Source organism: Centrocercus urophasianus, unplaced genomic scaffold (assembly GCF_019232065.1).
Source record: "Centrocercus urophasianus isolate 14NV4802_14NV808 unplaced genomic scaffold, USGS_Curo_1.0 seq_10, whole genome shotgun sequence".
Lineage (NCBI taxonomy): Eukaryota > Metazoa > Chordata > Aves > Galliformes > Phasianidae > Centrocercus > Centrocercus urophasianus.
Window position 1 is genome coordinate 52,424,957 of NW_024884142.1, and position 23,920 is coordinate 52,448,876.

Sequence of the window (23,920 nt, forward strand, 5' to 3'; positions counted from 1 at the left end):
TAAACGAGACTCATTTCAGGTGATTGAAAACAAACGGCAATGTTAATTCAGAAGCAGTAAACCTGAACACGGTATGTGAAATTAATGGAGACAAAGTAAGCAAAGTTAGCTCAGCTGGGGAACATAACAGACAGCCTCTTCCTCTCACAGTCCTTTTGATCTGAATTTAACCTAGAATTGTGCCTCTTTTCTCAGGCCTTAGTAAAATGAATTCTACACAATTACCAGATTTCTGCAGAAGCACACAGTCTTCCATCTAACTGTTCAGGTGCCCAGAAGTTTCCAGCAAAGAAGCAGCCTGTGAAATGTCACAAGGGCTTCTACTGATAGCAGTATGGTTAGAGCAAGCAGGTCTTCTCAAAGACAGCTGGAAACCTCTCCCATAAAGATGTAGACTATGGTATATTGCTTTGAGTTAGGGTCTAAAAGTATTGCACTGAGAAAAATGTGACTACACTTTTACTGCATCTGACTTTGTTGCCCATACATACAGCAGCTCAATAGGAGACATGCTGGGCTCAACCTGCTCTCATCTTCTTCATTGCAATCTTTGTGTAATCTGTTCATAGAGCAATTACATAACGAGATAAAATTATAATCTAACCTTCTTTAGGATTATAAATTTGAGATGAGATCAGTACCAGGGTTTTGCATGCTCTTGTTCCCCTGGATATATGAGAAAGAAAATTATAAAATCAAAGGAACCAAAATAGAAATAACAAATCTGAACCAACAAACGGGATAACTTCACAAGTCTGGTGAAGTTGGTAGACAGACATTTTTTAAGTGGGACTGCAGGAGACACTTGTGTTTAAAGTCCAAAGACAGAAGACAGAAAGCAGCTTTATCCACTCAGAAGTAAGCTTTCTGACAGCAGGTATTGTTAGCTGATATAATAAAAAACCCTGTCTGCTTCTCAGATGAGAAATTCAGAAGTGACAGAACTCAGATGCAGCATTTCCCATAACCGATTTTAGCAAGACTGCAAAACAGCCTTGGCCACTTACTGTTAGTCCCATACTTGCTTCGTGCCAGGAGAAAGTTATGAGGTTTTAATAAAAAACATAAGAGATTAACATTCTTCTGATTAAAAAATTATAACCAGCAAGGCAGCCTGCAGTTTTAATCAGTGTTTTAAGTGCTGCGAAAGCAAGGCCATGAATAAACTGCCAGCTAGAAGAACTGGGCACAGTTTTAGTTCATCAGGTTAATATTTGTGTACATGAGAGCGAAAACAGTAATTACTAAGATTTACAGAAATTGATAATGTGTTTGTATCAAATCAATAATCACTATTCTCTGGAATATGAACTCAGTTTTGATATAACTGCTTCCAGTAACATTAAAGTCTAGTGTAACTTTCCAAAGGGACTTGAGATTTTTTCTTTGCACTACATTCTGCAAACATATATTGCAAATATATATTGCAAATATATTGCAGAATGTCAGGCTGATGTCCCAGCACAGAGAGCTCTATCATTCTGTTTATGAATATTATTTTTCATACAAAGCTACAGTGTTCATTTGGATACTTCTAAACAAGCGTGATTTCCCTACCTAGGGTTTTACAGTCAGCAAACTAGGTTTATGAACCATAAAATCCTACACTGAAGGTGCTTAGGAGAGTTAATCAAATGATATGGAGGACTGCAAAAACATATTAAGGCTGGAGGAGAAGGTGGCATACAAAACACCTTGAAGGGAACCATGACAACAGCCATCATCAGGATCAGCAAACTGCAGTACCCAAATTTATTTTACAATAGAGTTTGAAGTGCCTTTGTGTTAGGTGATGTACCAGCCAAGTTACATTTAAATCCTACATCAGTTTTAGACTGAGTTTTACTATGAACAATTTATAATTTCTTGTTTCCTTAGTACTCTTCCAAGATATACAGCACAAACAAAGACAGTTGAGTACATTTTACTGATAACAATTTCAGACATCTGCTTTATCAAAGAGTTGGGACAGAGGGCAACAAAGAAACTCAGTTTGGCACCAGCAATCCACTACTTCCGATGTTCATCGTTGTTTTACTTCCTATGACCCTTAAATTTGGAAAAAATGCTCAATTAGAATAAATACACTTTTCCAGTCAAACTTTTGCTTGCTTTGGAATAAACAGTTTTAGTACCAGAAGAGTTTGAGATGTGCAGATTCTTTTCTTCCATTTACGTTCAGTAACCAGCGATGAATTTCATGAAATACCATTACAAGGCTGATTGTCATTTTACATAAAATCAATGAATTTGCTCTGATGAATCTGTAATCAGACAAATTACCGGGACCTGACTGACTAGCATATCTGCATATATATCCTTGGAGCAGATGCATGGAATAACAAGTTACCAGTGATATTTTTGCAACAGCATTTCTTATCTGGTTTTGCTAGTAAACCAAATACTTTGCAATGCTCTAGCGTACCTGGTACTTAGCTGGTAGCACTGTTAGACCAGCAATCAATTACACACAACAGTAAAGTCCACATGAGCAGATACAGGTGTCTTTCTGAAATATCTCCTTCACTTCCTCCTGCAGCTGAGTTAAATACGAACTTAAGTGCAATAAATAAAGAAAATAAACACTGACAAATGACAGGAAAGGAGTGGCTCTACTTCTAGGCAAGATTATGCACACAAGTTTTTAATTAGCATAAATGTATCAGCTGGAATATTTTTAGCACAGTTTCTCAAGGAAATAAGCATGATTGTTGTGTTAATGAGTGGTTTTCCACCTCTCTTTCACTTCTATCCTTGTTCTGAAGCTGTTGGCCAATAAAGAGGGGAAGATATCCATGATAATAAAAAACCGCAACTTTAGTGAAAGTTAGCAGCTGGAAAGAACAGAGGGGTTGGGTTAATTATTTTCACTATGAAAAGTACTGTGGTATGAACTTAGCAGTAACCCACTCTGTATGACCTGTCCATTTGTTCAATGAGCATTCATGGGGAACAGCACAATGAATGGTGTTGATCTGGATGAGGGGATTGAATGCACCTTCAGTAAGTTTGCAGACAACACCAAATTGGGGGAAGTGTTGAACTGCCTAAGAGTAGGAAGTCATACAGAGGGATCTGGAGAGACTGGATCAATGGCCTGAGGCCAATGGGATGAAGTACAACACCAAGGAAATACTTCTTCTCCAAAAGAGTAGCAATGCCTTGGAAAAGGCTGCTCAGGGAAGTGGTGGAATCCCCATGCATGGAGGTGCATGTAATACTTAGGGACATGGTTTATTGATGCTAGGTGGACAGTTGGTCTAGATGATCTTAGAGATCTTTTCCAACCTTTCTGATCCTATGATCCTATTATTTAATAGGCAAAATAACTAACACTCATCAGCCACAATACATGCTCATTTTCCCCCAAGTGATTAAGCAGAGAAGGAAGGAGAAGAGACGAATGTATAAAAGGAAGTTGAAGGGATGTAAGAAGAACTAGAGGAAATGAAAGCATGGAGGTAAGAGAGAATTTGTGGTTGTTGGGAACAAAGTGGGGAGACAGCAGCAAGGCTGCACAGACATACATCTCAAGGCAATCTGTCCCAATCCATTCTACTGCTCAAACAACTTGATTTCACTGCTTGACACCCAAGTGTTGTACTGGTTCCACAGGTAACACAGACATACTGTATTCTGGAACTGAGTAACAGAATAAACTTTTTAACCTGGTCTGGGAGTAAGTATCACTGGTATAATGTTTTCTCCAGAAGTGATCCACTATGAATATGGGTGCACTATTTTGCTTGATAAACTATGTTTAAGATAATAAAACTGCGTACGTATAAGTCCTTTAAATATCTAAATCAGCATTAGTCATCTCTGTACTTATTTAGGGTGGTTTTAGAAAACATCATTTCATATGTTACAAAACTAAAGAATTCTATCTAAATTAGAGTGCTAAAGCTAGTAAGCACAGGTTAATGCTAAATAAACATAAGTAAACACAAAAGCAGTCAATTTACTATGTCATCCTTTTGTATCCATCTCAGCTCAGGGTACTGAAAAAGAAACAGTAATACATGATATCATCGTTGATTATATGTAAACAACATTTTTTGCCACTTTTTGATTTCAAAGTTGTTATAAATTATTTAAGTTTTTCTAGTAACTGTCAGAAATGAGAATGGAGTCATCCATATTCTACAGAAAATGAGATAAACTGTAGAGTGACTTTCAGCTGTGTTCTGGAAGAACAATGAAGAGTTAAAAACAGTTGTGCTCCTGAGCAGCATGTAGTCCATGTCCTTTTGATAGTCAAGCAACATGACCAAAGTTACAGTGGAAGTCTGTACAGAAAGTGGAAACTGAAATAAGACATCCTGATTCTTCCTTGTCTGTCTGATGTCATAACAAGCAGAATATTGCATCAGACCAACTGATCATACATTAGAAAATTATAGCAGTAAAAAGAGCGTATAATCTTGATACTGGACTTGGACCATATTACACCAGTTCTTGGCTCTGCTACAACATCTAGCAAGTTACCTGCTTTTTTTGCCCTCACTCACTTATCTGAGAAATAACAGAATTTCCCTTTTCTGTCTTGTCCACTTGTGGTCCAATGGTTTTAAGAAAAAGAACATTTCTCATTTTATATTTGCACAAGACCTAAGCACAGTGGGCCTTAGAATCAGATATATTCTTGGATGTTTACTGTAACACAAATAACAACTATGGAGCATTTTTATAGTATTGTTTTTTGGAATGCAGTAGGACATTTTACAATCCTTTTCATATTACAAGCCTAAATCAAAAAACCAATGTATGAAAAGTATGCCAGAAAATCATTAACAACTGATTTAAACAATCTCTCTCCTACCTGCACAGGTGTCTCCAGAGTGTAGATATGTTCCCCACGCACATTGTAGAACTTGACAAGTGCACTTTTCAACAGAGAACCATTGCCAAGTTCAACGAGCTGACACTGCTTCTCCATCCCTGCTACTGCAAGTAGGTCTCCTTGCGTGCACCACTGTACCACCACATCTGAAATTGCAAAGATAGTTGGCAATAACCTCTTATTAGAAACAACAGGAATCATTTTCCAGATGCACCCAAGTGATTTGAGAATCTGAATTATACTCTTACAGGTTATGTAAGTATTTAAAACCCTAAATCTTTTCATCAAAATAGCAGCTAATGCGTTGTAAATGCACTTTTGAGAATGCCGCTTCCTTTTTATTTTGTGAACTGCAACAAAATGTGTAACAACTCACTAATCAATCTATTCCCGTGGTAAGTGTAGAATGTAAGTTAGTGGCCGTTCCCAGGTATGTAACCATAAGAATTTAGCAGCGATATTAAAACCAGTGAGGAAGATGAGCATAGCTTTGTGGTAAATAAGTGGAATCACTTTAATGCCCAGGTAAATAAACTCACTGAGTAGCAAAGACTGTTTGTCTGGAGAGGCCTACAGTGCAAAAAACCAGCATGTTTAGCAGTGCCTCACATTCTCACTGGCTGTAAATGTAACTTTTAGTATAACTCAAAATCTGTAACATCAAGAATGAAAGACTTTTGTATTTTTCTCCATAAATACATATGGCCTCCATGTCACACATTTTCTTTTGACTTGACTTTTGAAAATTTAATCCTCAGCCTAGCAGGAATTTGCCAGAAGCACACAGGGATTGCTTAGTCTCTCATATATGTGGATATGAATATACATATCAGTTACTTCTACAGGCACCTCACAATGAGGAACATCCACAGTTTAATTTGGGGATGCTAATTTCAAATTGTTATATCTTCCAGCTCTTTGTCACATCAAAACAGTACTTTGCGCTCCTGCTTGTGTTTCAGATGCAAATTTGCATGTACAAGGAATATTGAGCTAGTCTTTAAATCTTTTTACTCTTAAACTGGAGGTGAAAGGCAGCTATTTTGTGCTGAGACAAAGTGATGGTAAAGACAAAACTTTTGTGCTCTGGGATGCTCAATCTGCCAAGAACCTTTTGAAGATATTTGTGGGCGAGAAGCTGTCTTCAAATGAAGAAGCAGGAGAGAAATGAGAGTTGGCAAGAAGGATCTCAAAATTGTTTCAAGTAGTCAACTTGTCATTTTCAGGGACTTTTATGTGCAATTTAAAATGGTTTTGTATTTTTTCAACTTTCTGGTATTCCTCATGGGAATTATGCTTCTCATATACCAAGGGAAGGCACGTGTTTCTCAAGATATTTTTTTCACAGCTAGGCACTGCATGCTTCTTTTTTTTCCTGTTGGTCCTCAGCCCTCTAAGTAATCTACAATGGGATTTAATTAATCTTTTTCAGAGAGTCTGATGATGGATGTTTCAGAAATCAATGAGGCAGGCAGATCAACTTCATTTGCGTTAACTGAATTAACTAAACAAAGTGAAATAACAATCACCAATCATCAATAACAATACACCAAAGTGAAATAACAATCTCCTTCAGATAAATGTCTCCAAGCAAAACCTGAGTTGATCCCTACACCTAGAGGAAGAGGAGTAACTACTATGTTCAGCAGTTTTCTCTCTCAGTCAAAACTCCTAGAGCAAAGCTGTTGAGAAGGCAGCGAAGAGCTGGATGTCATTCACAGCATCCCCTGGGAACAGTATGGCTTCACAGTATGACACACCACCAATGGAGTCTTCAAAGACTACTGAAACTTGACATAAAACAGCTCAGTTGAGAAACGTGTCTCAGTGCAAGCTCAGAGATTAGAAATCGGATGGAGGATTCACGTAGTGTAATGGTCTGCAAGTGAATTAGTGGATCACAGTCATCTCGCATGGCAGGCATGTTTACAAGCCTTTAACAGAGAGCGCTCTAACAGGTCTGCAACAGGTCTGCAGGTAGCAGTTGCAGCTAACCAGTATATTTAGCAGATGTAGTTCAATGATTCTGTAAGGATCAGCGCACTGAGAACCACTGAATTAAAAAGCATGAAAAAGAAAACACACAGCTGAATGGTTCAAGAGCTCCACTAGACAAAACTTCCCAGAGTGTTTAAGCTGCATGAACAGAAGAACTTCCATTAACAAAACTCTCATCTAACAGCAGAAGTTTTTCTGCACCAATTTAATGTGAATATTTCCAGTAAAATCACAACTATGCAAGCCAGTAGAACAGCAAAAATATTTTGGTATTGCATGAAAGAGTTTTACAGTTGTCTGCTTTAAAAATTTATTTAGTAGCCTACTGCAGCCTATAAAGACAATGCATCTGCTACAGAAACCACAATGCAGTACTTACAGACTTCAGACATGAACTGACTTACAATACTGGAAATCATCCAGTCTTAGCCGTGTTCAAAGTGGCTTCTGAGTATGGAGACTGTGCTGGGTGGAGTTGCATGTTGTTGCACATGGTAACAACCAACAAAATGACAGTTGCTTGTCAACATTTTTAATAAGAAGGTACAGAAAATGTGTATACCCATATAACAACTAAATGTAAAGTATTTTCCATAATGAAACTGTTAGCTTCAAAACAAGACAGAGATATCCCAAGCACCTTTCTTTCATTCTCACATGTTGCCAATCCAGCAAGATGTTGCACATTCTTCTACTGATGTCAATGATAAAGTCCAGTTTACAATCCATAGATTTTACTGTATTTTACTGTATTAATTTACTGTATTTTACTGTATTTTACATATTTTACTGTAACTTGCTAGAAGAAGGTGATGTAATTAAGGAATCTTTTTCCATTAGTTAAAATCAATGGGGAAAGAGAAACAGGACAAACATCCTCATCAAGATGGAACCCCACAGCACTAAACAAAGAACAAGATGGGTTTGTTTCTCCTGGTTCTAGCAAGAAGCACAGACTAGATGACAACTGAAAACTACTTATCTGATCTAATATAATTTCATAGTGATGCTGGGCACACAACCTGCTGTCTATTACAAGAGCTTCTCTATATTGGTTTCAGTTTCCCAGATTTAAAGTAGCTTTTTTGGCAAAAGAAGTTTTCTGGATCAGAGGATTGCCTCAGGAAGCTACTTTTTGCCAGAGCACATACTTCTTGGTTTGGGATAGACAGAAGCTATCCCCTATTGGAGTGGGATAGAATTCTCCAGTGTGATGTTATATTCCTCTGCATATCTGAACACCCCAAAACTACTGTGATGGTGTTAGGATAACCTTTCACCAACGATATTATACTGTTACAGAACAGCTAAGGATTTGCTCCGACAGATAAATTTTCTCTTGTTTTGCATCTAATATAAAACTGATTTACCTGTAGAGATAAAAAAAAAAAGAAAGGAGCCTATTTTTAACCGTGTGCTTATGTGTCTTAGTGAATTAAAACTTGTCCGCAGGCAAAATACCATAAATTGCCAGCACTGACACCGCTGGAAAAATAAAGGACTTTTTGGTAAGTAAGATCAGTAAAGATTTCAATGTAAATAAACATTTTACATGGAATACTGATCTTACAAACATTAAAGCATATCATTTAGCAAGATGTACAGTAATAATCAGTGAAATTTTCCTTCTCAGAATAACTTGCCTGTTGGTAAATAACAATCCTAGCAAGTTTCCAAAATTTGTAAGACATGGGAAAGAGCATTCTGATTCTTATCTGATTGCTAAAAGCATGGGAAGAGACATTGTGAATTAAAGATGAACACAATGTTAATGTGAGAGGGCCATTTCACACAAACAAACAAACTTATTAGCACATGCAGCTGAAAAATGGCAAACAGATCAGTTTGCTCTGCAAAGCTGCCATAAAAACATGATCTAAAAAATTTAAACATTTAAAAAAAACCCACAAAACAAGCATTTCTTTTCCACCAGCAGGTGTCAGTGCTGATAACGGCAATACAAGCGGCTGAGCTCTGGCTGCATAAGAGCTGGGTTAGAAGACAGACACAAAAAGGTAACCTACAGATACATAATTCAAAGTACAAGTAAAACAGAGCATAGAACGGGGTGAAAAATTTTCCTTTTTACCTTTCAACCCTGAGCGGATGATAGTAGGAGACAAGTCATCATAATTGTTCATTAAACTGATGTCTCCCGACGTGAAGCTGACGGTCAGTAGCGGCTTGGTGTTCTGCACTGGGACTGGATATGTAGCTGGTCCATCTGCAAGCACAAGGTTCTGGAGTGAGCGAAAAGTAAGCAACCAGAAATAATTACATCGAGGCTGAGAGGGACTGTACTTAGGCTTATTCTCATCAGTAGTGGTTCAGAATCTTGAACTACCTGCTTATTTCTGCAATGTCTGTAAGCAAAAGCAAAGCAGATACAGCAAGTTAATTTGTCTGCTTCTATGAAGCCACAGTATTTTTTCTCTTCACTTTTTCACTGCAGCACACCCCAAATGATTTACGGATCTTCTGTTAAGTTACCCAAGGATGGTCTTCTACCCTTCTCTACTGTCAACTGCCCAGAGTTGAAAGTCAATGCTTTGGAAAGTTTCCTTGGGTCCCAAGTTGAAAAACATCATAATAAACACTATCATCATGCTGAAAGCTACTTGTTAGATACATTTCCTGCTTGGGCAAGTAATGGGGACTCCTCCTGAAGTCACTAGAGACTTCGTAAGATCTTCTAAGAGAACACACTGACCTTTCACAAATTGCTGTATTTTAAATGTTAAGAGCTAGGAAGCAGCATGAAAAATTGTGTGCACAACAGGATTCAACGAGCTCAAAAGTGAAGATGAGATCAAATTAATACTTTACTTTCAAAAGTATTTCTATAAAGCCTCTGTTTCCCTGGGCTTACTTTTCAGCATTCGTTGAAATTCACTTGTTCAAATACTTAATGACCAACACTGCCATCTGTAGCATTCACTATTTAACTCCATTTTGTTTACAAGGCTTAAGAGGAGACAGTGCTGGATCCTGTTAAAGTGTTGCTCTCAATGCATGACCAGCACATTCTCAGTCATCAAAAATGGCAAAGACATTTAAGAGTAGTATTGCTTCCTGAACCTGCAAAAAGTCAATCAAAAAGCACCTCAGAGAATGATGTCTAGTAATTAGCTCTGTGTATGTAATTTGGTAAAAGAAACTCATCAAACTTGCTGTCCTTCCTACACTTCTGTGTGAGTCAAAGGCTTGTCACCTTTGAGAGGTTTATGCTGCATCTGCTCTAAAGAAAACAAATCATGTTTGGGTAATCATTAAAAGCAGACTTGTAGGTTTGTAATGAGTCCACCCACCCTGATTGACTCAGAAAAAGCTATCACATTTGGATCATTTGAGCTCTCATCTGCGTACTCTGCAATTTCACCATCCTCCAACTGGATTTCAAAGGTATTATAAAAATTCAATGTTATTCCTTGTCTTGCATTAGGAGCTTGCTAGGAAATTTGAAGGTTTGTGGTTTTTTTTTCCTACTAAAGCAATCAATCTCACTCATTACCAAGAGTCAGGTGTTAAAGCCAAAACAAAACTCAGGTCAAAAGATGCTAGCATGTTTTTCAGATGATTACATTCCCTACCAGTATTTGCTAAATATATGTTTATCATACTGATGTGCATATAAGTGATTCTGAAAAAGATATTTTTGGACTGAGTCCAAATGAAAACTAAAACTGCAAGTGTCCCCAGTTCAGTGGTTCGTATCTGAGATGCAGATTCAGAATCATTTCTAGCTATTATGTATTCAAATCTTTATTGTGCAATCATTGTTGCCTTTATCCTTTCGTAGCTTATTCGTAGAATAATCAACAGCATTTACAAAAAGAAGTGATGACTATATCCTACCCCATACTGTATACACATGGTAGCTGATAGGTCTTTGCTATTTATGGTTTCCAAAGAGTTTAAAACCAAAACACTTTGCCCAAGGAGTTTTATACTTAAGGGTCATGATGGATTTCTTCCAGACTCTCAAAAACTGGCAATGTGTTCAGAAGTACAGGAATTAGTAATTTCAGGCAGCCCCAGTCACCCTCCATCTACCCCATGTAGTTGCAGGAAATATTTTTATAACCACCCTGTATGAAATTTATTGAGCTCTCTGTGTCAGTACTATCAAGGATGGAACTACAATGATGAGTATTACCTCTGCATCACGGGATTTCTTTAAAATCAAAGATGCAGTACCTTCTGCCATGTCTAGCATTGTTATCTTTTCAGACAAATATATATAATATAAAAAATAATGCATTAACTTTTGTGACTGCCATCTACCTACTATGGACCATAGCAATATCTCACATGTGCTTATCAGTGACATCTGATAGGCCCCTATCTACTTTTTCCACTTGGCCTCACTAAAAAACTTTTCAGTTTTGGGCTGTTACCTCATTGTGCAAATGGAGGCAAAGCAGCATGGCTGAGGTGTGTATTGTAGCATGCCATATTGGCAGAGTTGGGATGCACCCACTCCCTCATAACAGTATTCTGCTCCACCCCCGATTCTACCTCAAGAGCAATGCATCATCTTTTGTCTTCTACCTGCTTGAAACCACAGCCATCCTGCTGTTTCAGTACAACACGACTACTCCCTGGTGTTCACAAGTGCCAGCAAAGTTGAAAGAGAAGGACATGCAAGGAACCTACCCTGTGGTGGGGAATAGTCGTCCGAATCTGTGTCGCTCTCACTGCTGTCTTCCACCAGGAAGCTGGGGTAGTTCCAGGACATGCTGAGGATGCCATCTGACTCATGAAGGAGCACATGGGCCAGCATTCGCCCATGGCAGTCCATGACAATAACCTGACCATCAGCAGTGCCAAACAGAACCTGAAAATAACAAAACAGACCTGAATCCCATCAGAGGTCAGTGACTGGACCGTTCTTTGAATGCATCTTTCAGATAGCTTGCTATGCTGGAAATGAATTGAAAGTAAAGCAGACAAGGGTTTTAACTGGTGCCACAACAGGACACTGCAGCCCATCAAAGATGTACACAACAAATGAAGTCAAAGCGGCAAAATCAAATTTGTGCGGATTATCAAGAAGTCACTGCGCTTTGTGTCCCTTACGTGCAGGAGTTAAAGCAGTTTCCACTAACTCAGAGTCAGCTGACATAGCAGGGGGATTGGAAGTGGATAATGATTAAAGTCCCTTCCAACCCAAGCCATTCTACAATTCTATGACATTTATGGGAAGAGTAGCAAACGGTGAAGAAGACTACATGAGACCTTGCTGGAGCTTCTGAGTGAGGTAGCACGGAGAAGGAACGTACAAGACAACTGCCACAGTTGCTTGATTACATATCTCAAAAAAAAAAAACAAAAAAAACCATGGATGCTTACTTGAGGGCAGATAGGGGATCAAGAAGTGATATGGTCAGTTCCTAAAATCAGTGAGCAAGTTTCACAGTGGGATTCGTTTTGTTTACTTTAGTACGAGCCATTACAGTTTATCTGAACTTGGTCTTCACCACCACTAAAGTGAGTTGGCAGAAGGGCTACCACAGGTTCTACAGTATTCTTGGCTTATACAGAAATTTCTAAAATTAGTGGCAGAAAACATTCCATCGGTTATAACAATATCAAAATGCACAGCTGACAAATATGAGATCCTAGCAGATCAAACAGCTCATGAGAAACAGCTGAATAGAAGAGGACAGGTTATTCAATTGATGAGCAGAAAGAAGGTGGGAGACTGTCTTCCAAAACTAGCGGCAAAAAGCAAAACAATCACTCAACTGAAAGAAGATTATTACAGCCCAACAGGAAGGCAATACATTATATGCTCAGGAAGGGTAAAGAAAATGCACAAGGCAAGTTTTTCTTTGTGCTCTTAAACTGTAGCCAATGTGTCTGACTGAAGTCTGACTGGAACATACAATTTCTTTTTAACGAATATTTTTTGTCTTCAGGTTTTGAATGAGTTAAGATCCTGCATATTTGGTGAATTTAAAAAAAAAAAAAACATCAGAAAATAAGGTTTAATATATCCACCAAATGATAAATGCAATAGCCAAGGCTTCTGCTGCTACCACATAATTCCATGCCAGACAAATATATTTTAAAGTGAGTTTAAAGGGATTCATCAACTTGAAAGCTAGTCAGCATTTAAAAGGAAGCTAAAAGGAAGGTTAAATCTTATACTTGCACTTCAGTCTGCTACATATTTTTGGTTTTATAATCACACCTTCATATAATGTAATTTCTCAGTTGTCATGTTTTAACATGACATAACATTTATACATTAACCATACAAACTGAAGGGCCAAACGCCTGCATTTTGGAAAGAAAATGCCCAAACCACAGGTTTCCTCATTTCTCTGTGAATGGGCATGTAAATGTAAGATTCTACCAATTATATCCCCAGATCAAGAATTCATCTAGCCTCGTATCTTATCTCTAACAGCGAACAAGTATTTGAGGAAAAGTACAGGATGTACTGAACAAACACTTCACCTGCACACTCAGGCAGCTTCAGACAAAAAGTACTGCTTCTTCTTTGTTTAAAGCCTGCTGATGATTTCACTGTCTAATCTTCACTTCTTAATACTTTAAGAAATATGGGATAATTGTTACTGCTTATTAAAATTCTCAGCATTGGTCACAATTTTATAGATATCTATTATTGAATCCCTTAGACATCTGAAGAATCACAGCCTACTTAGTATCTATGTCCCTGTACAGTTGTTATTCAAAGCCTCAAATTACCCTTCCTGACCTCTGCTACAGTTACTCCACCTTTCTTCCAAGACATGGTGACAGACTTGCAGCATTCAGACTGTACATTTGTATCAGATTGTATCAGATACACCCCATTTACTTTCCTGCTGTTACTTATTTCAACTGCTTTTAGAACCACAATCAATGCATAACTATTTTCCCTAACTACTTTCGTAGCTCTCTACAAAATAAACTTCTCCGAAGCCAAAAATCGTACAAACTGTCATGCCAGCTTCTTGTACTAGTTTCAACCTTCTCTATAGGCTTTGGATTATTATTTTTTTTAACAATTTCCTAAAAGTTTTATAATTGCAAAACATCTAGTTAAAGAAGTAAGACTATTTTTTTTCCCAAAAATATCAGTATAGCAGTTCTGTCTCCTAAAATTCTGCAGAAATATTTTATAATTGGGTAGAAAAAAATGTTGGGACTCATTACCTGGAGTTCATTCTCAAGCTAATTTTTTTGAGTAGCACTAGCCTTAATACATTTAAAATGACAAAATTCTATGTTAATTTCTAACTCAGACCAGAACAGCTGCATGCAGGCATCTTAATTCTTGCACTAAAGATAGCTCTTCAGCCACCAGGAATTATCAGAAGGTACTCCTCATCTCTTTAGCCAGGCTACTGGTTTCAAGAAGCAGCATAAGTTTTCGGGTAACTGTAGCAATACAACTTTTAAGATGAAAGCCTTTATCAGGCTGATAGTTCTGCCGGCTGAACTCCTGCTGAAGCCGTATAAATGTCTACTGGTGTTACCATCCATAACATTAGCCAAGCTATAAATGCCATATTCAAGCTAAGTATGTCAGATGAATAAAATTCTCTTGACCTTCAGAAAAAAGGTCAAGCCACAGAGTATACCTGAAGGATCCAATGGGAAAATTAAATGGCTGTATTTTAGCTGCATACATTCATATTTTTACAGATAATTGCAGACCTACAAGGTCTGGTGAAATGTTGGAAAAAAAGTAATGTGCAAGTCATAGTGACTTGTTCAGATACAAAAGCTAAATAGCAATTTAAAAAAATCCCAAGTACTTATTTTGTAGTTCTTTAGCCTTTTATCCCATTCTTTCTCTTCTTGTCTCTTTTCCTTTTGTACCACTCATTATTTCAGTTATTACTGCACGCATTACCACTTGCAGAATTGCATTTGATGAATAATATGAAATCTGATAGCAAAACACTTTAAATCATCCATACATTTAAAGTGTGACTCAGACACATAACAAAAATACAGTATTTCCTTACAAAACACGTCAGACCGTAATGAATCCTATACTGCAGTGAAGCTATAGCTGATTAAAGGTTGTAGAAATGCAGAAAACAAAAGAGCTACCATTTCTTGAGCAGTCTTCATGGTGCCCTGATGCTTTACTCTTTGAAAGGAAAACCGCTAGAAATCATTGGGACCATTCACACACAGTTTTCTAAACATACTCAGAGCTGAAAGTTGGATTAAGTCCTGAAAAAGAGCCGTCTGGGTTCCTCGCGAAACTCATCCCTGTGTTAATTCCTACTCACGACAAATCTGGAAAACACCCTTCTATGAGATCTACGGACTTCTTAGTCTCTGTGGTAACTTACCTTGTACTTCACAAGCTAGCTTTGGTAAACAAAATGGGGTCTCATTAGTATTAATTAACAATTAACCTTGAAATTATAATTTAAGATTACAATCCGCTTAAATTCCCATGATTTCAAAAAGTCTTCAATTTGCAGCCTGAAATGTACGAATTCCTATAAGAAACACGGTAATCAAGAGATGGGTTATTCTGCTCCCAAGTTATTTTTTTCATGAAGAGATGAATATTAGAAGAGATGAGTAGCTAAATAATTCAGACCATGAGGAGCAACTTGAACCTATTCAGTGACTTCACTGCGTGTGTATCTGTTGTGCTGAACTGCTACTATTCCCATCAAGTCTGCTGAGATGCATCTGGAGCAGATACAGTGTTAGTATAAATGTTTTGGCAGCCCTGAAACCTACAAAGCTATATATATAAGAGCAATCAAAAATCTAGCACCCTGAATGTTCAGCTCAAGAGTCCCACTGCTTCATAAGACAACTAGAATTTACTAGATGTTATGCTATTTTGGAAAAAAATATATTTTGCTTCTTAATTTGGTTTAATGTACATAAATTGAACTCATCAACAGTAAGTATGCACCTACCCCAGAGGCGAAGGGGTAGACCCCACCATCTCACCACATCTGATTACAGGCAGCAGCTAAGAAAAGTCTATACATCATAATTTCTTTGTCAGTTAAGCTGTGTTGACTTATATCTGCAGAAAAACTAGCCACTGCATCTTAGCCTGTCCTCATTGTCCATGTAAGTTTTGCAGAACTACAGCCATTTTGATTATTACAGTAACAGTATAATACAATCCCAATAATAATACATTTGATGACTTTGTATATGTATGAGGAAGAAGACAACTATTTTCAACCTAAGATTTGAGTTCTACAACCTGTCTAGTCAATACTGCTGCAGAAGGATATTGATAAAATAAGATGTTGCTTTTGTAACAATTTGGTACTAACACTGAAGGTTTCTAATATTGTTAGTCAAACAAAACTGCCAGGAAATCTGGTCAATACATTTTTGAAACGTCTTCATTCTGTATCGGGGCAATGACTGAACCTTTGGTTAAAGTTCATGCTGAAGTCAGGATGGCACATTTAGATACAGATAGTCCAGTATCATCATGCTACAAAGCCAGAAAAGGAAAATCTGCTTTACTTGTGTGGGATTTTAAAAACAGCCCTTTGACTTTTACAAAGCACATACATTTGACAACCCAGGGAAGCAAAAGTACTTCACAGACTGATCTAATTAAAAAAAAAGCAACAAACAAAAACATTGAAAATGACTCTAGCAAACTCCATCTTAGTAATAGTTATTTTAAAACCAATTTTATGTATTTATTTATTTTTAATGGAGAAACAGGATTTCCTTGTTAGACTTAGAACTGAGAGCAGTAGCCAACTGACCTAGTTTGGAAAGAAGAGACCAAAAGATGCCTTACAGAAGTTTCTTGATTCCTGACCATTCCAGTCCCTCTTTGAGCTTTCTCCAATTCCCTGTGAGACAGTGACTTACAAAAAAAAAGAATTAAATTTAGAATCCAATGCAAGGTGCTCTGACAGCTTGGACAGAAGGCTTTGTGCTTTTCAGACTAACCAGTTCCAGGACTCAGTTTTTCCACAGACTATTAGGAGTCCCTTAACAGTGAAGTAGTAGTCCAAGGCAGCAATCTCATCATCATCTTGTGGCAAATAAAACTACGGATGGACTCACAAGCTGTTGCTATTATCAGTACTGTGCCTAAAACTGTGTTTTATGAACATTTTCACGATTTGCTCCATGAACTCCAGTTTAAGGCCTCCAATTTCTCTTAGTTTTTGCCTCTTTTGACCTACAATTCTTGTTTCAAACATTCACTAGGGTTGAAGGTTAAAGGGTTCCTTGTTCACCCATAACTTTTACAAACCTGGCTCTTTCAGCATTTTGTTTTACTTTCTGCCTTTCTGGTTTCTCTTCTGTTCAGCCCCATCTTGTTGCCGCTGTACCATGCAACACCAACACTGCCACTAACAGCTAATCCTGTGTACCTCTAAATTTGCAGCCATCCTGTCTGATGTTTGTCTTCCTGACATTCCTCTTTTCAAAGTTTAACTTGTCTTTATCTGCTTGCTTTAGCCTCCTCCCCCTAAAAAGTCAGCACCGAACTTCAGAAATAATCCTCTGCAGAACACTAACAAAATCAACTGAGTGTGTTTGCAGTGTCAGAAGATGCTGAGCACTTCAAGAAAGCTGAATAAGTTCTGTTTGCTCTAATTTAGCCATCTAGCCAAACATTAGTATTCGTGCTAGGAACAAGCTTTACAGTTATCACCACAATGCCACCACACTAACAGATAAATCTATTTTGCCGATTCAAGATTAACTGAATTATAAACTGATTAATATGCAAAATGATGTATCAAACTTCTATTTGTGCAGGTATGCTTAATAGCATAAGAAATATGTGGAAAATGATTGCCTTTAGGTATTTTCATTCCATAATATTAGCCTAACAAAGTCTGCCAGCCTTGTAAAGGTTTAGTTAAGATGTTCTGCAGTCCATTTAGTCAAAGTATTAGCATTTTGCAGTCTTTGTATTCTTGTTTATTGTTTCTCCATCAGAAAAGATGAGACATCAGTAGAAGAGGCATCAGTAGCCTCTTAGGATACATAAAAAAACAAAAAGCTTTTTTTTTTCCCTTAGTGTGACATTTCTGGCTTTACATCTTTTTACCTCAAAATGCAGAGAGAAAAAGAGAATCAGACAGAGGGAGACAGCTGCTCTCTCTCGCTGAATACTTTTTCATTTTCATTAAAAATTCAACTGCTGTAAAATGATTTCCTGAACTGATGCCTAAAAGAGTCATCACCACAATTCACACAAAAGCTCAGAGGGAAAAAACCACTAGGTTTCCTTTGACTGCATTTGAGTCTAAAAAATCTGAAAAGAGGTTTTTTTTGTTTCCTTCAGAAATGAGGAATTACTACCCTGTGCATGGACAACACACCATCAGATCACCCAGCTAACTGCATATATACACAGCATTAGAATTCCCATTTAAGACTATTAAAACTTGCAGAAGCAGTGCTGATTTAGTTACCTACTTTCAGGTTTGCTCCTTCTCTCTCCTACAAATTCCATTGGGTTTAGACAACTATTAGAGAGCCCCAAATGAGAAGACAAAGTAAATACACTGGTGACAAATCTTTGTAATGCAGATTGAAATTCTAAAACCTGGGGATTGAAATTGCACTGGCTTTGTTTCGCTCTAAAACAGCACAACATAGCTGAAGGAGTGTAAAAGAGAAAAAACTGCCCTTAGTTTCAGGAGTCACAAATACAAGCAGTTTCAAAAGCGGAATGTCAGACCGTACAGCTGCTGTAGACACGGGAGGATGAAAGCAATTGTGCAGGTGAAGATAATTTTATTTGAAAGCATTCTGACAAATTGCAGAAAGAATAATTATATACTCCTCTCCAATGATATCCACACTAATCCTGACTTGTGTATTTCCTGACACGTTTCTACGTTCTTGACTCAAGGCACTTTTTAGAAAGCATCCTATAACAATCAGATTTCTTCAGTGAGACAAGCAGACCTTTGAACAATGGTTATGACATTAACAATATACCTCAGTTTATTCCTGACATGGAAAAGAACTGCTGTTTTTGTTTTTGCTTTTTCTTTTTTAACTTTTGTTAGGTCTCAAACTGCTTTCAAAGTAGTATGGGAAATGAACCAAAAGCAGCAGCTGAAATATCTTCTCCACAACATCTTCTGTAGCTTTTAATGTGGACAGGACTCCAAATCTGGACCACTGAGCTCCCACATAAGAAGTATGTTGGAATGCTCTTCAAGCAGTGTGATTTTCTGTATTCTCACTAAACTCTGCCAGGAAAATGTACACATGCCTATGAAAAATATATTCTTCACACATATCAAATTATACATAGCAACAAAAAAAAATATTTGGTGTTTCTGGGTGAAAACACTATTAGTTCTAACCAACAACCACTCAATCAAGAAAAGAAATCAACTGATACTCAGAGCACTCGCATACACTTGGCAGTCTCCTGTACTGTTCCTAAGCCAGGGTTTAGCTATTTCCTGAAAGATACGCTGTCTGCTGAAGTTAAAGTTTCCTTCTGAGTTTGAAAAGTCTGACAGTTTTTGCTGTGTTTTTGTGTTGTTTTTTTTTTCCCCCCCTCATTGAAAATGGTATTACTTAGCAACAACGATTGCACTCCGGGCCAGTCAAAACTGAAATACAAAGTATTTTGGAAACAATGTCCTTGCCCATTTGAATTTCATAATAAAGAATCAAGAAGTCCCATGGTCAAACTATATGCTCACGGAAGCAATTCCTCCAACTTCTGCATTCTCTTTCTAGGTCCTGGGTGTTGGCAGAGAGAGGTAGGTAACTCAGCATGGGTGAGGTCAAGTGTAAGTGAGCCAACAAGGAGACAGGCTGAGTAATAAGCTGTTACCAAACAAGGCAATGCAGAAGAACCTCCCAAAAGCAAGGGAAGTAGGGAAGGACTAACCCCTTTCCAGCTGACATAGCTGTTCACAAACCCTCAGTGTTGGAACACCAAGAAACTGACTTTTGGGCAAGAGCAAAAAGCGCAATTTGAATCCATATAGGATGAAACACTGACGGGAAAGAATTTGGAGAAAAACGATACTGTTTCTATTTTTTCATTGGCATACTATCTCTTTCTGAAAAATCCATGTAAAATCATGTGATGTTACCCTCTCAAAACACCACCTTCCATTTTTAATTTCCTACAAATGTTAGCCTTGTTTTCCCAGACAAAACCAACTGCAGAAATCCACAAGTCTCCTTCTCCAAATTCAGCCACTACAATCCTCCCTTACTGCACAAATGATTCAGACTGCTCACAGTCCTGAATGTATTTGGACAAAGTTCAAGACTCATGTTGGCTCCCTGTCTTGTTATTAACTTCCAAAAAATTGACAGATCGAGTCCCACTGGTAATAAAGTTTAAATTAACCACTCCGGCAGAGACATTTCTTTTGAACCAAAAGATCAGAAAGCTCTGGATGAACCAAGTGCCTGGGGCCAGAGTGTACTCAATCAAGTGGCTCTGGAAATGGAACACAGACTGTTTCTGAAAAATGCTGTAAAAATTTCACAGTTTAGAAAGTTTTTGCTCTGTAAGAAGAAAAACCTGCTATTCTCCTCACAACTCAAAATCAGATCAAACAAATTAAAGGAAAATAAAATTCTGAGTTTAAATTTGACATATCCATTTTTGCAGAAGGTGACATTTTTGCCTGAACTGCCTAAAAACCAACATAAGTATGTGCTGCTGCTTTGCATAGGTGGACTGCAAATCCTCCTTCTTACCACTTGCCCAAGAGGTGAAGCATAACAAAACAGATTCAAATAAATATTCCATGTGCCAAAGAGCTGAAGATTTTAGGCTACATAAGCAAATCCTTCTATACAAGAACCAGTAAGGTGAGATGGCAGGCAAACTATTCCCTTCTTCTGACACTTCCCACAGAAAGATTTACATAGAGTCTGTTTGCACTTTATTTTGCTGACTCAAACACTGATGGTCCAAAAATGTGAAACAGTGCTGGATAAAAAAATGCTCAGTGGACCCAATAACTGAACAGTACAATGAGTCTTCAGCTCTTCCTCCATCTTTAGTTTGTCATTTCCATTAAAATCCTTTCTTTCCTGACAGAGGAAAGATGTGTACAGAACTTAATAAACCCTGGATTCTGTCTGCTCAAGTAAGAATACTGTGACCTATCCAAGTGTCATGCCAGATCAAGGCAAAGAGTTTAAAGATCTCTTTTGCTGTTCACTTTCTTCAGTAACAAACATCAAATCTTTTTATCCTGCCTACAAGAGCCTGCAAGGATGAGCAAAACGTTAAAACATTTATATTCTCTTCTGACAGAGTCATGGCAGGGAAAAATTATTTGCAAGACTCATATGATATGATGTTGACATGAAACATTGCAGCAGATGAGAAAACATGAACCACGATGCCATCAGCAGCTAAACAGCAGCTAAACAGCCCCCAAATAGCACAAATAGAATAAATGGCACCAGCTCACCAGCTCTTGCAGAGCTGAGAGACAGCATGAGGAGCATCAGGGGGAAGATTAGACAAGGCTCAGATGGAGCTAGTGGGAAGAACAAAACACATTCAAGCATCACCTTGTTGCTCAGCTCCTTAAACTATCTGCTCAATAATTGTGTGTTATCGGCCAGGGTTGCTGGCAGAAGAAAGGCTTGTCTGGAATAGACCCACAGAGAGATGCCACGGCTCCTGAAGCCACAAATGAACCCCAGAGGCTCCAAAGAGAACATATTTACTCTCTATCCTTGCAAAACACAAGGCAAAGACTATGAAGTTATTGCCTGAGTACTGATAGCTCCTCATTGCTAGTGAGAAAAGAACACAAGTGAGAAAGGCACAGTGCATTCAGCTATTTAACTCTTTCCCATCCTTTTGCAAATCATATTCCCAGCAGAACAATGCATGAACACCTACTTGAGACAGAAAAGGTGAAGGTGATGGAAATGACAATGAAATTATTTGTAGACGCCAGAAAAAAAAACATCTATTGCTTCAGATTTTGTTGCATATTGAAGCTTTAAAAAATACAAAAAAAGAGATGAGAAAAAGGCTAAGCAGCACTTAAATCTCACATTTCTTTTTCACATAAAATCTGTCACTATTACATGGCATCATAAAAATCAAAAATCACCAAGCAGAGATGAAAAACAAAATGTTTCTGGCTTGCAGCATATATATATACATAAATCAAGAATACTGAAGTCTACACAAAAAAAACCCCCACATTTAAACATTCTAAGTATTTATAAAAAAACACATATTTTGTCTATGAAAGGGTGCAGTAGGAGAGTAAACGTTCATAGAACACTTAGTATAAGCAAGCAGAAATCATTAATTTTAATAGAAAGTCTTCAACAAAGGCCTGAAATGCTTCTAAAAATAGCCCAAAATATTAGGACAGTTTGCTTGTGGTGTGCTTTGCTTATCTATTTGTTTTACATAACAAACGGATTTATCTTGAAAGACAGCTGAAATCTCTTTCTTCTGTCTTCTTTTTGCATTTTAGCAGTACTGCTCATGCAGTACTGCTAAAGTTACATTGCATTAGCTATGCAGCATGCAATGTTAAAATCCCTATATGCGATTTAACCACTGTCTGCAGTTCTTCTAGCTTGAATAAACTGCTGAATTAATTAACAGCATTTCTTCAATGCTATAAAAAGCCTCCAGCCATTTTTCTCACTAAGTTGTGTAATTCACCCAATGAAAATAAGTCTTTCAGTATTCCTCAATGACTTTATCTTACAGTACCATTTTGAGAGGTTCTACTCATTGCAGGATCATTTGATAGTCACTGCACCCAGAACAGACTGGGAAAAAGACGTATTGCTACATGTTAAAGAACAAAAATACAGGTTCTTCCTGGAATTTTAAAGGCTCCTTTATGTGAATCTATAAAGATTCTTGGCAGGGACAAGGAATACTGTAATAAAGACCAAATCACTGCTTACACTTTTTTTTTTCTTTTTCTTTTTCATTTGTCCTTCCAACTCTCATAATCGTTAAGGTAAATATTTCTCCTTCTTATATTACCTCAGTTTGTAGCTCTCTTTCATCACTCTGTCAACTGATTAGAAGGCTGTCTTTAAGACCTTTTCCACACAGTTAGATGCCTGAGCATAATCAATCCTGATCAGTGTGACTCCTGCAACAGCAGTGACTGCCTGAGTCAGACCTTACTCTGGAGCCATGTTCTGGAGGTTAGGAAAGGCTACTGTTCCTACTTTCAGCTTAGGATTTGCTCAGAATAACTATTTCCCTGAAAAGGTTGCAGCATCTATAAGTCATAGACCACTGACAAAAATTAGGAGATCCAAAAGCAGAATGTACTTAAATAGGACTAAGGCCATGCCAAAAAAGAGAACCAGAGAGGCAAACTCACGACAGCCTGGTGCCATGAGTAGCCATTTGACATGCTTCTTGCTAATTAGCACGTAACTCCAGGCGTGAGATCTGCTATTGCTGTGATGTTTTAGGAAAAATACTGACATGCCTAAATGTCATGCTATAAGGTTACTTCACAGTTGTCACTATTCAGACTGATGCCTCATGAAGGTCAGCAGTAATCCATGTTCACCTTGCTGAGGCTGCCACAGCACAGCCCCCATCAGGCTGCCCAGAGCAGGCAAAGGTGAGCACAGTCAGCGAGCAGAGGTGGGAGTCACCTTGGGGAACAATTGGCCTCAGCTAGGGGCACTCCCTGTGCATAGAGAGGAGGCAAATGCAGACAATAAGAAAGCTGCCAGTAGCAGAACAAAGGGAATGTAACAATGCTGCTGTGTTCGTCAAAGAACAGAGACGGCCATTTTGCTTGCATAATTTCCAAGTGAGAGTTTTGCTGTATCTCAGATTAGTCGCTTGGCACAGCCCAGTACTGATACATAAGACACCAAGGGATGTATTAGCTCAACAGATCTCACAGATCTCTCCTCCCTCATGTGAGCTCTTGCCTGGGTCCATGGCTCTGCTCTGCGGTGCTGGGGCTCGCGGCTAAAGATGGGCACTGAGGCCTGTCCTGCTTCGTGCTCATTATGGAAAGACACTGAACCCTTTGTTGTTGCCTTGGGAGCAGGGGTGGCAAGCACTGGGAGCAAGAGTGACTAACAGCATAGAAAATGCCTTCCTGCGTAACTTCTACAAACTACAAATGA

At 38.1% G+C, this 23,920-nt stretch overlaps 1 protein-coding gene across 4 annotated transcripts in view; it reads right to left on the minus strand.

Moving 5' to 3' along the window:
• TULP4 (TUB like protein 4) overlaps window positions 1-23,920 on the minus strand; it is a 141,218-nt gene that overhangs the window by 27,299 nt on the left and 89,999 nt on the right. For all 4 annotated transcript variants that reach the window (XM_042817228.1, XM_042817247.1, XM_042817256.1 and 1 more), the window contains exons 5-7: window positions 11,498-11,678; window positions 8,931-9,065; window positions 4,823-4,989 (exon numbers count right to left, since the gene is read on the minus strand). In XM_042817228.1, the coding sequence (XP_042673162.1) occupies window positions 4,823-4,989; window positions 8,931-9,065; window positions 11,498-11,678 (483 nt within the window). The remainder of the gene's footprint in view (window positions 1-4,822; window positions 4,990-8,930; window positions 9,066-11,497; window positions 11,679-23,920) is intronic.